Genomic DNA, 14,767 nt, shown 5'->3' on the forward strand with positions numbered 1-14,767 from the left:
AGGAGAACAAAGGAAACGGGAAAATAAAGCCACTGAGAAGTTTACCTGATAAAACTTGTGTTCAATGTTTTATTAACTTCACATTTCGGGCCACAAATGTGACAAATACTTTTGAGAAAATGGAGATCTGATGGTTATTTGTATTTCAGGCCATCAAATCTTATGATTTAGACATTAAAGCAAAAGACAACGGACTGAATGTGTTGTCCTCTTCTGTAAAAGTCAAGATCAATGTGATAGATTCCAATAACAATCCCCCTATTTTCACCCAGAAAAATGTAAGTACTTTTATTGATACTTCAAGGGGACCATAAAACACAAAGAATGAAAGGAGTGGGGGGTTCAATGGGCTTACTTTTTTTTAATCAACATGGCAACCATGCGTCCATGCCCTGTTGTCTGCATTTAACACCTTTGTATTTGGACACTGTTCAGCGGGGTGTGTAATTTTTTTAAATAAAACTATTTTGGAAAAGCATGACATGCACATGAAATACAAATGTGCACATCTGGGCATCTATATTTTTCCTCATGAAAACTGGGAGAGGTGGTCTGTGCCTGGATGTTATTCATACATACTAAAAGGAATAAAATGAACTACTGTATTAGCCTGAGAACTTTCAGATGGAGTCTTGCTGGAAGGGATGAGGCCATTTTTGTCTCTTCCCCCCCCCCCACCCCCGTGTTCTTTCCTTGTGAAAAAATAATATTCAAATCAGTCAATTTTTCCTGCTTTGCTTTCTGTCCATAGTTTTATCCAAGTCCATTTTGAAAACAAATTTTCAATCTGCTTCCATTATCCTTGATAAAAATTCTTGATGATTTAAAAAAAAGCTCAATTTGTTCTTTCTTCCAAGATTTAGCAAAACTTTCCTGTGTTTGCTTCTGTTTAACTAACATGCTTATCTAACAGCCTCATATCTTGCTCTCTTGTGACCATCAAACCAGCTCCTGCAAATTGTCTAACGATCATATGTCTTAGTATGAGAATACTTCACAGTGCAAGATGTAGAGTATAATTGACTTTTCATATTTAATTGTAATTATAATTCATTTTTGGGTTAATATTTAAAGGCTTAAATATCATAAGAAATATTGTTTTAAAAGTACTTCTTTGTATTCAATTACCTGTCTAATTATTCTCGACCAGTAGTTTTCAAACTTTTTCCACTTTAAATATTCCCTATGCCATCGGTGCTCTGTGATTAGTAAAGGCTTAAGGTGGGATGTGGGTGGAGAAAAAGCTTGATAACCACTGAACTACACGGATTTTGCTAAGTTTCTATTGGGTAGAGGTGCTGTTTTTCTTTGTTAGCGAACACAACATTACTGAAAACTCAGATGAACGACGAACGCAGGCACATTTTTATTTATTGCTCAAAGAGCAAAGTGTATGAATGGAAGAATTTTGGCACATGAACTTATATAATTATTTAAGTTTTAACTTTAAAATGTACATGAATCCAAATCATCATTCTGTAATTACATGGCTTGGCATACTTAAATTCCAAAGTCTTTTTTCTGCTACTTTCCAATTTTCTTTTCCTTAGGTGACAGGAAGCATTGAAGAGTTTGACAAAGGTGTGGTTATATTACAAGTAAGCGTTACTGACAAAGACACTCCCAACACCCCAGCCTGGAGGGCAAAGTACAAAGTAATAGAAGGCAATGAAAATGGAAATTATAAGATGGAAACAGATCCAAAAACAAATGATGGACAACTGATTCTTATAAAGGTACGATACTGTAATGTGAAAATATTGCATGAACTTTGTTGTAAGAAAAAGAAGCACATTACCTTCATTTGTATCCATCCTATTACAAATATTTATATTTTAAACTTTTATATTGCAGCTGAAATTCAAATTTCACCATTTTCTTTGAATATTACGTGTATTTTTGTAATAATTGAATCAAGTTTCTGTTCTGACCTTGTGGATTTAGTGAGCAGTGGTGAAAATTACAACTCGGCGGTGAGATTTGGGTCACGTGACGAAATCTCAACTGCTCCTTCTGCATCCATGTGCACTGACTCTTTCTGTCATGCAATCAGAAACAGGAAATCAGTCACGCTGGTGTCCTTTCTGTTTCAACAGTTGCAGAGGCAACTGGCTTCCCAGAGCATGTGAGTCAAATGTGAAACCTCAGCTCCCAATAGCAAGCATTATCAGTCAGACCTGGGGCACAAAATCTGAAACCAAGAATTGAATTTCTAGCAAACTTGTATCACAAGATATATGATTACATTTTAACAATATCACATCTATATGTTTGGGAAGAAATCTAATTATTAGCATGTTCTGGATTAAAATATAATGATCTTCCTTGAAGGTGTCTCTTTAACTCTCTCATAAAATCTTATCCTTGTTTATGGTCCACGCTTCACAGAAATTCCATCAATTTTAGTTCAACGATCTTGCAGACTTTATTTATTTGGTGTCCATCAAGGTGAGGAATGGATACTTACGACTTTCAGAATTCATGCAAACCTGATTCAAGAATGCAAAAGTAGGAGCTCATTATTATCTGCTCTATTAGAAGAAGGAAAAGCTCCCCAAGATATTTAGATAATAATTAAAGTAAACAAACTTTTTTTTCTATTTCAGTCTTTGGATTATGAGGTTGGTCCTGTAAGGAATATTAAAATAACTGTGGAGAATGAAGAACCACTTTTTGTATGTCCGGGAATGAAAGACAACATTCACGTAGAATCACAAAAGTTAACAGCTGTTATTACTGTGAAGGACACCAATGACCCTCCAGTGTTTACCCCTCCTGTACTCCTCGTTTATGAATATGAAGGTCAAAAGCCTGGAAAAGTTCTGGGAAGATTCAATGCGACTGATACTGATAAATTTTATAAACATTCCATCAGGTAAGATAGTGGTAATATTAGAAAATAAATGTGAAAAATCTTGAAATTTGATTCTACTTCTGCAATTTGAGATATTGTTTCACTTCTTTGATCACGTCGTGACAACTTGGGGCACCGTGAACTCCTGCCGTGCATCAACCAGATAATGCAGTGATGTGATTTCACCACTATACATGTGAAATAAGTCTGTCAATAAATGGTGAGCTCTTAGAGGGGTCAATCAGAGACTTTGAAGTGAGAAATAGTTTTATTAAACCCACCAATTCCTCTCACAATCAGCTTTGTGAGAAGTTATTGATGGTAAAGCACCTCGTAAAACAGGCTGTTTATTTTGCTGCTACACTCAAACAACTCAATCAATTGCCATCTACTGCGCCTCTGAAGAATACACAGATCTAGCCAATATTTGTGTAAATTGTGTAAATTTATCTGGCCACATTATTACAGATTTATTAAAGATTTACCTGAGAAATTAGATGTATTTGACTAGAGCTGAAGTTGCAAACTTCTCGAAGATCAGGGTGAAGACGCAAGATTGTGAAGGCACTCCCACGGGTGAGAGGCAGTTTCTTTCCTTCAGTCAACAGATGAAGCTCTCAACAGGGCTTTGCACTCATTGTAATAGCATACTCTGATATTATGCTCTCGTTCGACTTTTTACAGTTTGAATGTTAGGGATAACTGTTAGACTGCTCACAGAAGAACCCTTCTTACTGGACCAGGGTCAATGTGACAAATAAACAGAATTTTTAAAAAAATATTTCTATTGAGTTCAATATAATAATCTCATATACATGTTACATTGACATAACAGAAGGAAATATCAAAATGTGTACAGAATATATAATTTGCAAAAATGCTCTGATTTCCATTTTCATTATAATTAATATTATTAGATTAAAAATGAAAATCGCATGAATTATTTGATAAGCAATCTGCTCATAACTTGGTAAAATATAAATTACTATGATAGTCTAGGTCCCTCATATATCAACTCCAACTAATCAACTTGTATTATAAAACAAAAATAAAAAAGAGAAAAAACAAAACACTAAGTTTAACACTAATCCGACCCATCCCTCTAATCAAGGTTACTTACATAAAAAAAGAGAATAAAGAGAATAACGAAACTGGATCGGGTTGCTACCTCCAGAAGCCAGAGAAGGTTTCTCTGGAGCAGCCCAACAGCCTAAAACTGCCCACCATGAGAATATTCGAGGAATGAACCCCACATCTTTTCAAATTGGAACTTTTTTGTCTTTGATGTATCTAATTTTTTCCAGATTTAAATATGTTATTATGTCATGTAACCACTGCCCATGAGTTGGTGAGAGTTCATTTTTCCACTTCATTAATCCCCTCGTCTGGCTATCAGCATACTAAAAGCTAAAACCTTCTCGAGATACAGACAAAGGTATAGTCGGATCGTGGATCAAGCCAAACAAGACAATTAAAGGCCATGAATATATTTCAGTCTTAAAAATTGTTCATAAAGATTGAAAAAGGTTTCCCCAAAATCTTCCAAATTTGGGACATTCCCAGAATACACAGGGTAGTGGGGGCTTTGTGGTTTTTACACCTTCCACGTCGTGGGTCAATATCTACATAAAAACAAGATCATTTCAATTTAGACGTTTGAACTCTGTGAAACACTTTAAATTGTAATAAACAGGGTCTAGTACAAAATGACAAATCACTAAACAAGCTAGGGGCAGAATGCCAGTCCTCATCCGAAAAGGTTTTATTATGATCCTGTTCCCAATAGTTTTTAATCTTAACCATTGAGGTTAGTCTTGAATCCAATAAATTATTATAAATATGTGATATTAACTCACTGTGAACAAACTACAAATTAAAAAAATATATCAAGAGTATTTGAGTCTGTGATTCAAGGAAAATCTTGTAGCTTAGATTGGTTAAAAAGTCTAACTTGCAAATATCTAAAAAAATGTATAACCGAAAGCTTAAATTTAACTGACAATTGTTCAAAAAAAGCAAAGTTCTTATGGATAAATAAATCTCTAACCTACATGTGATTTCAGACTGACCTTTCAAAATATCACACCAAGGCACTTTGTTCAGAGCAATTGGTCACCAGCAATAAAAGGGCTGCACGATTTGCATAGATGTTAGCGCAACATCTTTACAGCGCCAGTGATTGGAACAGGGTTTCAAATCACGTGCTGTCTGTAAGGAGTTTGTACATTCACCCCATGTCATTGTGGGGTTTCCCTGGGCACTCCAGTTTCCTCCCATCGGACTCGTGGGCCAAAGTGGTCTGTTACCGTGCTGTATGTCTAAATTTAGATCAAGCCCGCATCCTGTGAGTGAGCAAAGAGAAAAAGTCCAGGGATGAAGAGTGGAAATGCCTCTCTGACTTCCTCAGATAATTGAAATCAGTCAAGAAGTTGATGCAGACATCCAGTTGAGATATGTATAAAACTTCGTTATACGTTGCACAGTGTTCAATGATCTGAATCCTGGAATAACCTAACGAGTCTTTTTGTTTATCGAGGTACTATCGAGGTCATGAACCAGCTGAATGGGTGACTGTAGATTCAGAAACTGGTGTTGTGACAACACTGAAAGAAATGGATCGAGAATCCCTTTATGTGAAAAAGAATGTCTACACGTTTACAGTACATGCAGTCGAAGACAGTAAGCTTCCAATATTTATTTTTATAGGCAACTTATTAAATGCGCACCTGTCTAGAGCGTGGCTTTGAAATTGATTGGCACTTGTTTATACTCATTGACACTTTGAAATGTTGCTGTGTGGCAGGCTATCTCTCAAGCATTTAAAGTGCTACGGAACACATTATCCCAAGATAAATTCGTTTAAGTAATATCATTTTGTTTTGATGTTGACTGCGTCTTTTGCTACTCTAGGTATTATTCCTGTGACAGGAACTGGTACAATGTCCATTATTCTGTCTGACGTTAATGACAACCTACCGTATCTTAAGACTACATATGAAGAGATGTGTGATGATGGTAAAATCCCATTTATAACCGTTGCAGCAAGTGACGCTGACCTCGAGCCCTTTGGTGGTCCCTTTGCCTTTGAATTGTTGGACAATGAACAAAATGTAAAGGAAAACTGGAAATTATGCAAAGCAACAGGTAGATAAAATGGTGTATTTTCCGTGAACAAGATGAATGAAAAAAATCTATTTAAAAACAAAAATAAACGAGACACACTCAACAGCTCAGGTACGATGTGAATTGAATTGATTTGTCATCTCATGCACTGAGATATCGTGAGAAACTTGGATTTATGTGGCCATGCAAGCAACTTGCAAAAAGTTACCATGCTCTGCCCTTCAGTTTAGCTCTCCAAAAATAGTGACTTTTTGCATACTGCTTGTATGGCACATCAAAGTAAGTTTCCTAATGTATCTCAGTTATAGGAGGAAACCAAATTAGTCATGGCAAAGGTATTATTCAACTTGAACAGAACAGTCATTAATGTGTGAACTGGAAAATAGATATTTCAGCTTTTTGGCAGGTATGTGGCTGTCACAATATTTTATTCAGCATCCAATGTCGAGACACACCAGTCTTGTATAAATACAATTTAAAAAAATTTAAATTAAAAATTAATTTAGATATACAGCACTCTTACAAACCAATTCAGCCCTGCAAGTCCATGCTGCTCAATTTACACCCTATTAACCTACACATGGTACTTTTTTTTAAGGGTGGGAGGAAACCAGAGTCCTCGGATAAAACCCACATAGACATAGGGAGAACATACACGGTCCTTACAGCGTGAGACTTGAACACTGGTCCGGTCCCGATTTGCAGGTGCTGTAAAACCATTGTGCTAACCGCTATGCCAACCGCGCTGTGCAAGACTATGCTCCTCCCCCTCACCATTTTATGCCTACATTTACCTCATACTTTGAGGGTCTCAAGCCTGAAATGTTGGTTATGTATCTTAATCTATGTCATATAAAGTCCAATGACCCTAGAACCATAACAAAATTACAGCACAGAAACAGGCCTCTTCAGCCCATCTAGTCTGTACTGAACCTCTTTCTTGTCTAGTCCCACTGACCTGCACCAAATCCATAGCCCTCCATACCTCTCCCACCCTAGTACTTGTCCAAATTCTTCTTAAATGTTAAAATTGAGCTGGTAGCTCATTCCACACTCCCACCACACTCTGTGTGAAGAAAATCCCCCTAAACTTTTTTCCTTTCACCCTCGACCCACGTCTTCTTGTTTGAATCTCACCTACCCTCAATAGAAAAAGCTTATCTACATTTACTCTGTCTTTCCCCTCATAATTTTAAATACCTCTATCAAATCACCCCTCATTCTTCTAGGCTCTAGGGAATAAAGTCTTAACCTGTTTAACCATTCCCTGTAACTCAGTTCCTGAAATCTGGGCAACATCCTAGTAAATCTTCTCTGCCCTCTCTATTTTACTGTTATCCTTCCTGTAGTTAGGGGACCTAAACTGCACACCATACTCCAAATTTAGCCTCACCAATGTCTCATCCCAACTCCTGTACCTAATACTTTCATTTGTGAAGGCCAATATGCCAAACGCTCTCTTTACAACTCTATCCATCTGTGGCACTACTTTCAGGGAATTATGTATTTGTATTCCCAGGTCCCTATGTCTTACCACACTCCTCAGTGCCCTACTGTCCACATCATAGGTCCTTTCTTGCTTTGTCCTCCAAAATGCAACACCTCATACTTATCTGCTTTAAATTCCATCTGCCATTATTCAGCGCACTTTACCAACTGGTCCAGTTCCCTCTGCAAGCTTTGAAAACCTCCTTCGCTGTCCACAACATCTCCAATCTCAGTGCCACCTGAAAACTTGCTGACTTACTTTACCACATTATCATCCAGATCATTGATATAGGCAACAAACAACAATGGTCCCAGCACCGACCCCTGAGGCATCACTCGACACAGGCCTCCAGTCTGAGAAGCATCATCCACCACTACTCTCTGGCTTCTCCCGTCCAGCCATTGTCAAATCCAGTTCACTACTTCGCCATGAATACCTAGCATTTGAACCTTCCTGATTAACCTCCCGTGCTGGATCTTGTTAAAGGCCTTACTAAAGCCTTGTAAGCAACATCCACGGCCTTTTCATCAGCTTTCCTTAAAAAACTCTATAAGGTAGGTTAAGCATCATCTACCATTCATAAAGCCATGTTGAAAATTCTCTAATCAGTCCCTGGATATCCAAATAATTGTATATCCGATCTCTTAGAACACCTTCCAATAATTTACCTACTACTGATGTCAGGCTCAGCGGCCTATAATTTCCAGGGTTACTTTTGGAGCCTGACTTACTTGTGTAATTACACTTTGTTGGTCTGCTTTGGCGACATTAATTAGGAAACTTAACCTCTAAAGCAAAGGATAGATTCTTCAAAGTGAATGTTGGCTATCAGTGAAAAAGGCAGAACCTCTAATGTGAATGGACAATTTGATTCACTCTGTGACATTTCTCCACATGGGATAGACTTTATTCTCTGATCTCTTGTGAAACAACTGTGCAGTAATAATAGCGAACACTTATTATCTTGTCAGTTTCCTAATTTGCTTTCGTATGTTCTGTCAGATAACACTGTTCAACTTGAGAGAATAAGGCAAGTTCCTGTTGGATATTACAGCATACCTTTCAAAATCCGAGATAGGCAGGGAATTACCCAGGAATGTACATTGAATTTGCGTGTTTGCCACTGCACTGATGGGAAAACATGTCCTGTTCCAAGGCCTACAACGGCCTTCTTGGGTGGAGCTGCAGTAGGACTTCTCTTTGTTGGTTTATTATTCTTGATTCGTAAGTATACATTGACCCTAATCATTTGTATCACCTGTGAAATATTTTAACTTTCAGATTAACAATGTTGTATGATTTCAGAGTTCCATGTGACTTTGTTGGTTTTAAAATGTAGTACCTTCAAGATTAAGCCAGGGTAATTTAATTTTACATTCAAAACCAATACAGTTAAAGTCCAAAAATCTGGATGCCAGAGATCTGGATCACTCGAGAATCCAGACTTCCCAAAAGCTCTTGGCTTAAATTCGGACCACCTGAGAATCTGGACTTCTCAACAACTCTCCGCTTGTGTGTGTGTGTGGTGTGTGTGTGTGTGTGTGTGTGTGATTTCCATAAGCGCCACAGATGTATTTCCTGAGAATCTGGAAAATCCAGACCGTCCCAATTCCCGAGCAGTATGGAATTTAGGACATTTTCTGTATTGTTGAAATATTTGAATGCATTGCATTTTATAAGACACTTGTACCAATGTTGAGTTTGGAATTTTGGGTAAAGTAGATAAACCCTCCCATCCCCTCAATAGAGCATGTTGGAAGCACTGAGCAGATCAAGGAATATCTGTAGGGAGAGAAACAGATCAATGACCTTTCATCACAACTGGAAAAGTGAGAATTAAAGCATATTTTAAATTGTGGGGAGGGTTGAGAGTCAAAGGAATGTGTGTGAAAGGAGAAGACCAAGATTTACTGAAAGCTGTTGATGTCAAAGCTGGAAACAGTTGCTGAAGAAAGTGACGCTCAAGGACATTTTAAAAGGAAGAAGAGAGACACAAACCATTGAAAACTAAAAGGAACAAATAGAAATGTCATCAGGAATAAAATTAGAGCATCTTCAAGGATGAATAACATCAGAATTATATGTTTTTATTTCATATTTCCAGCAGCTTAAGTTGTCTTTGTGGTTGTGCGTTGCTGGGTAGGCAGGTGGGAGTTTGAGGTTAGAATTACTTGTGATGAATTCAGTTGCAAGTAACATGAGGGGGAACTTCTTTACTCAGAGAGTGGTAGCTGTGTGGAATCATCTTCCGGGAGAAATAGTGGCGGCGGAGTCAATTGTATTATTTAAGAAAAGGTTGGACAGGTCTATGGATGAGAAGAAGATGGAGGGTTATGGGCATTGTGCAGGGAGGTGGGACTAGAAAGGGGTGTTTGGTTCGGTGCGGACTAGAAGGGCCTAATGGCCTGTTTCCGTGCTGTAATTGTTATGTTTATTTTTTTTATGTTTGCAAGACTCAGGCAATGAATGTTTGTGAGTCACTTTTCACCCCTTGGTTATCAGGTTAAATGTGCCTGATAGGGGTAAGGACTTGCTGAGTCCCTTGATGTCCAAGAATCTGCATCATGCTTTGCAAGGAGGAAAAGAGCATTTATTGGCCCAATAACGTCAAAGCCACTGAGCCTCATGATGGCATCCCCCTCGCAGGAACCCTTGCTTCCTGGTCACATAAATGTGAAAGCCAAAATGCTGCAAGTCTTGAAACCAGCACTGATATTGGCAAGTAGCAGGTACAATACCATCTGTTCCATATTAACAGGAAACTTTGCTGAAGCAAAATGGCGAGGAATCACTTTATTAATGAATTCTCATCGTGGCTTCTTCAATGAAAGACTTGCAATTATTGTCAACTTCAGTGCAATATAACTATTTTTTAAATGATGCAAAAAATCACAGACTCTGCTCAGAGCCAAAGATAGAAAACCAATAGAGATTGATTTATTGCCATGTGAAGCAAGATACATTTGGATTTAAAAACACGGTAAAAGCAAACTAACAAGATGAATGATGACATTGGGTTTTAACATAATAGACAAATCAGATTCATTCACAATGGCTTCCTACTATTCCAGAAGCTGCTTGATCAACTTGTTGATCAACACATCCAGTCAGAAGAGAAACAGAGTTAATGCTTTTGGTCAAAGATCTTTTGTCAGAGCTGGTAGAGCAAGAAAACAAGTCAGTTTTAAGTTGCAGAGAAGGTGGGGGAGGATGGTTAGCTCTCACAGGGGAAGGGCAAATGGTCTTGGTGCTAATGGAGCCAGGCAGATCTCCATTTCAAAAAACACATGGCAGTATGCAACAGTTTCTGTCACCTCCGTGTGCCTTCTGAGTACAGGTATACTTGCACTGTTGAGTCACTCCTGTAGTATCATTCACGTGACCTTTGAGTGAATGCTCAGATTTTATAAATAGCAATGCTGAAATGATCATGTATTCTGTGTTTGGCATTTTGATTGGAGTGAATATTGGGCAGAAAATTGTTTTTTTTTGTTTGAAATAGTATCATGAATGCTCATTTGTCCATCTAAGAGAGCAATTGAATTCTTAGTTCAAAATCCTATCTTTGCCAGTGCTATGAGACTTAAAAATAAATGGGTAGAAGCAATTAGTTTTCTTTTAAGAGATCTTTATTGAGTGTAATAAAAAAAACATACACTCATATTAATCCAATACATGGGTTAAAATATGAGAAAAGGCAGCTAATTTGTACTTCTCAAATCATGCATAGTGTAAGTTAAACCTATTTTATCAAAATAACAACAAAAAAGGAAAAAAGGGGTAGAAGCAATTCAAGGAGTGGTGGGAGTCCAGAGAGATCGGAGGCATGGGTTTGGGTGTTTGACCTGTGTTCAGGCTTGTATGCAATGTCAAATTTCAGCTGGTGTCGAAAACTTGAAAGCAAGACTTTCAACTCTCCAAGCATTTGAATTAAGGTCTGTAGTTTTGACGCTAATTTTCATCTAGCTTTGAACTGACCTTTTCATGCATAATCAAACAGAACTAACAAAGGAGTAGTCGCTCTTTGGAGTTTCACTGCACTTCAATCTGATGTAAAGTTTGAACTTGAAGTTTGGAATGTTAGCAGTTAGGTGAAGCAAATTCGGCATAAAATATAGTCTCTGTCAAGGCTTAAGGAAAGAGTATGTTTTAGAACATTTATTGTTTGTAAAAGCATTAAAAAAAGTTAGGCACATTAACAAAGAAAATAATAGTTGAACTGAGTTCTGCTGTTCCTAAATAACCTGCAATTAGTTTCTCCAGTGTCGAGGAGACAATAGGTATTTTTAAACTGCAGCACCTGGGAAACCCTCCTGGGACCCATGTGTGATTAGTGGGGCAAAGGTGCTTCAAGCACCTTTTAAGCTGTAGGGGGATCAACCCATTAAATCACCAACCCAGCGATTTAAGGGGGACACTGCCCCCCCCTCCACGATGATACATTGAATGACGCGCCACGCTCTTACTGGGGACGATCTTCAGGTGCTGGCTAATCAACTCCGCTGTGCCAACAGGCACCTGTTGTGACTACCACTGTCGGGTGAATACTGCAGTCATTAGAACAGCAGGATGTAAACACTGCGCATTTCAGTCGATACAGCCCGGTCACGCATGCAGGTGCCGACGCCAGGTCGGCCAATTTGGTTTTCAAGCTGCTGGTGGATGTGACCTAGGTAAGTTTAACTGGATGCCGTGACTAGTTCTGAGGTAGGGCAGGGTCCCAGTTACATTTGGACCACGCTGACCAGGTCGGACCCTTTCAAGCTGCCATGTGAGTGGGGCACTAACCGGGCAAATTGCCCAGTTAACCCAGCAGCTTGAAAGGGCCTTATGTCATAACACTGAGTGCAGTGTATGAGATTGAAAGATGTGAGTTAAGAGAACTTATAACTGTTAACTTGAAGAGATGAAACTGGAGGTCAAATGGATTTTGACTGATTAAATAATGTTTTAATTTGTTGCAGTGGGATTATGTTTACTTCCCTTTTGCACATTTAAAAAAAGGTTAACAAAACCTTACAATGAACCTATGTGGAGCTTGATTAAATACAATGACGAAGGGAATGTTGTGGAAAATCCGGTGAGTAACCAAAATGTATTTTAAATCTCCGTGCATTGCAGTTTGATGATAACATCATTTCATTTATTGGTAATTGTGCTGAGGAAATAGAAATCGATTACCAAATGAAAATCACAAATTTAGATGTTGTATTATGTATTGGGGCAGAGCCATGTAGCCCATTAAGTACCTATCTCGACTAATCCCATTTCCACCACTTTGGCTGCACCCTTCTGCGTAATGGGATTTCAAATGCTCATCGAAAGACCACTTAATTGTCATGTGAATAGAGATTAGGTGCTCCATCACCCCAACATAAAACTCCTTGTAGCTAAAAACTGGGCACTGGAGACACTCAGTGGGCCAAGCAGCGTCAGTGGGAGAAAAAGAATGGTTAATATGGTGGGTCATTAAGACTCAGAGTGCAGTGGGGAGATGACCACTGTAATGAGGACATGGTGGGAGGGATTGGACTCTGGCCCGTATAAGATTGGTGAACCAAAGAGGGGTAAAGAATGATGGATGGATTTGGAGGTAGAGGCCAGAGGAAGAGAGAAGCAAGAGAAAAAGCAAGGGAATGGCTAGAGGAAGATGAGTCTTGCAGGTGGGGTTGGAGATGTCAAGAGGGGAATGCTAAGTGAACACATAGGCTTCCAGTGCTGGAATCTGATGGAAGGAGGGTGTTACTTGGAGCTTTTAGGTGAAGGGCAAAGACAAACTGAATCAGGTGGAACTGAAAGATGGATGGGTGGGAATCCTAGAACATTAAATGTGAGTGGAGGAGGTTGAGAATGGGTGGGGTGCGGGGTGAGAGATGTGTGGGGGAGGGGGAAAAAGACCAAAAATGGGGCAGTTGGCAAAGAACAGAAGTAGCTTGGAAGAAGGGGGTGAAACACAAAAGTCTGCAGATGCTCTGATTGTAGTAAAAACACAAAAACTCTGGAGAAACTCAGCAGATCTCGCAGGGTCCACAGGAGATAAACCTGTATAATGAACGTTTTGGGCCTGAGCCCTTCTTCATTGTACCCTTTTTTAGTTTAGAACCGAGAAGTTCTGAGTGTGCGTGAGACAGTGGTTTAATGAGTCAGCTCGGAGTAAGAGAGAGGGGACATGTTATGTGAAATTGGAAAATGTAATATTAATTCCATTTGGTCTGACAGAACACGAGGTGTTGTTTCTAGTTTACATTGGGCCTCACCCTGCCACTCGTATTAATCCTTCAAAAACACATCAACTGATATTTTTCGAGGTTAAATTTCATCTATGATTATTATGCCAATTCGTTATCATTATTCTGTAGTTGAAGACAACTCTTTATTGTGAATAACATCAGTCACTTTTGTGTCTTCTGTGAACTTACTAATCACATGTTCATACCTGGTTCATTGATGTGTTGTTTACAGATTAATGCAACATCTTGGTGAAACTACGTTAGTTAAAATTGCAGTTGAAAGGTTGATTGCAATTCATCCATTTTCATCATGTATTACATTTGAAACGTTTTTTTTTCCACTTCAGATGCCAGCAAGAGTTCATTCATTACAAATAGTTTCTAATGAAATTGGGCTGGGTCATGAACAAAAGCAGTCAAGAAATTTCAGCATTCAAGAAAATGTTCATGGAAAAGAAGTAATGAACTTAATTTAAAGATACATTGATGGCTGTTTTAGTTCTTTAGTTGAGAATGTATTTGACAAAAAGTAGACATTTTTACAGGAAGCATTGAAAAGAATTGAATCATGCACTTAAGCTTTCTGTACATTATTGGGGAAGAAGTTTTGGGTTGGGGTCATCAACCGTGAAATGTGGTATTGTAAATATATACAAATATTTCTTCTGATTTCCTTCAATATTGTAAACTTTAATGGTAGGTAAGGAATGTCTAACCTAGCTCAAATCGAACAATGTTACACTTTCATGCTTTGATCTCCACCTGCAATTTTGCCCACTTCAAGTTTCTGTCTGCCTTGACACCATGATTGTGCATTCTTGAATTTTAATAATATCGACAAAAAAGTCTTCTTTTCAATTATCCATAGCCGTGGCGGGGCCAGATTAAGCCTGTGTGGGGCCTGTAGCATATGTTATAAAGGGGCCCTAAATTAAAAAATACACATAAATATTAAAACATCTAGTGGTTTAAAAGAGAGAATGAAAGGGACAAGTAGGACACCAAATGCCAGGGGAAGGTAAATTCCGAGGAGAGAGACAGACGAACTCAGAACGATAAATCATTGCAAAT

General features: G+C 38.4%; 1 protein-coding gene across 6 annotated transcripts in view; it reads left to right on the plus strand.

Annotated features, from left to right (window-relative positions):
* Positions 1–14,767, plus strand: part of LOC138735615 (cadherin-like protein 26) — a 94,174-nt gene that overhangs the window by 20,056 nt on the left and 59,351 nt on the right. For all 6 annotated transcript variants that reach the window (XR_011339822.1, XM_069883683.1, XM_069883684.1 and 3 more), the window contains 8 exons: positions 150–278; positions 1,551–1,736; positions 2,607–2,875; positions 5,391–5,533; positions 5,765–5,998; positions 8,469–8,690; positions 12,431–12,546; positions 14,044–14,154. Coding sequence is in view for 5 of the 6 variants with exons in the window: in XM_069883683.1 (XP_069739784.1) it covers positions 150–278; positions 1,551–1,736; positions 2,607–2,875; positions 5,391–5,533; positions 5,765–5,998; positions 8,469–8,690; positions 12,431–12,546; positions 14,044–14,154 (1,410 nt within the window). In the remaining variant the exon portion in view is untranslated. The remainder of the gene's footprint in view (positions 1–149; positions 279–1,550; positions 1,737–2,606; positions 2,876–5,390; positions 5,534–5,764; positions 5,999–8,468; positions 8,691–12,430; positions 12,547–14,043; positions 14,155–14,767) is intronic.

Source organism: Narcine bancroftii, chromosome 6, assembly GCF_036971445.1.
Source record: "Narcine bancroftii isolate sNarBan1 chromosome 6, sNarBan1.hap1, whole genome shotgun sequence".
NCBI lineage: Eukaryota > Metazoa > Chordata > Chondrichthyes > Torpediniformes > Narcinidae > Narcine > Narcine bancroftii.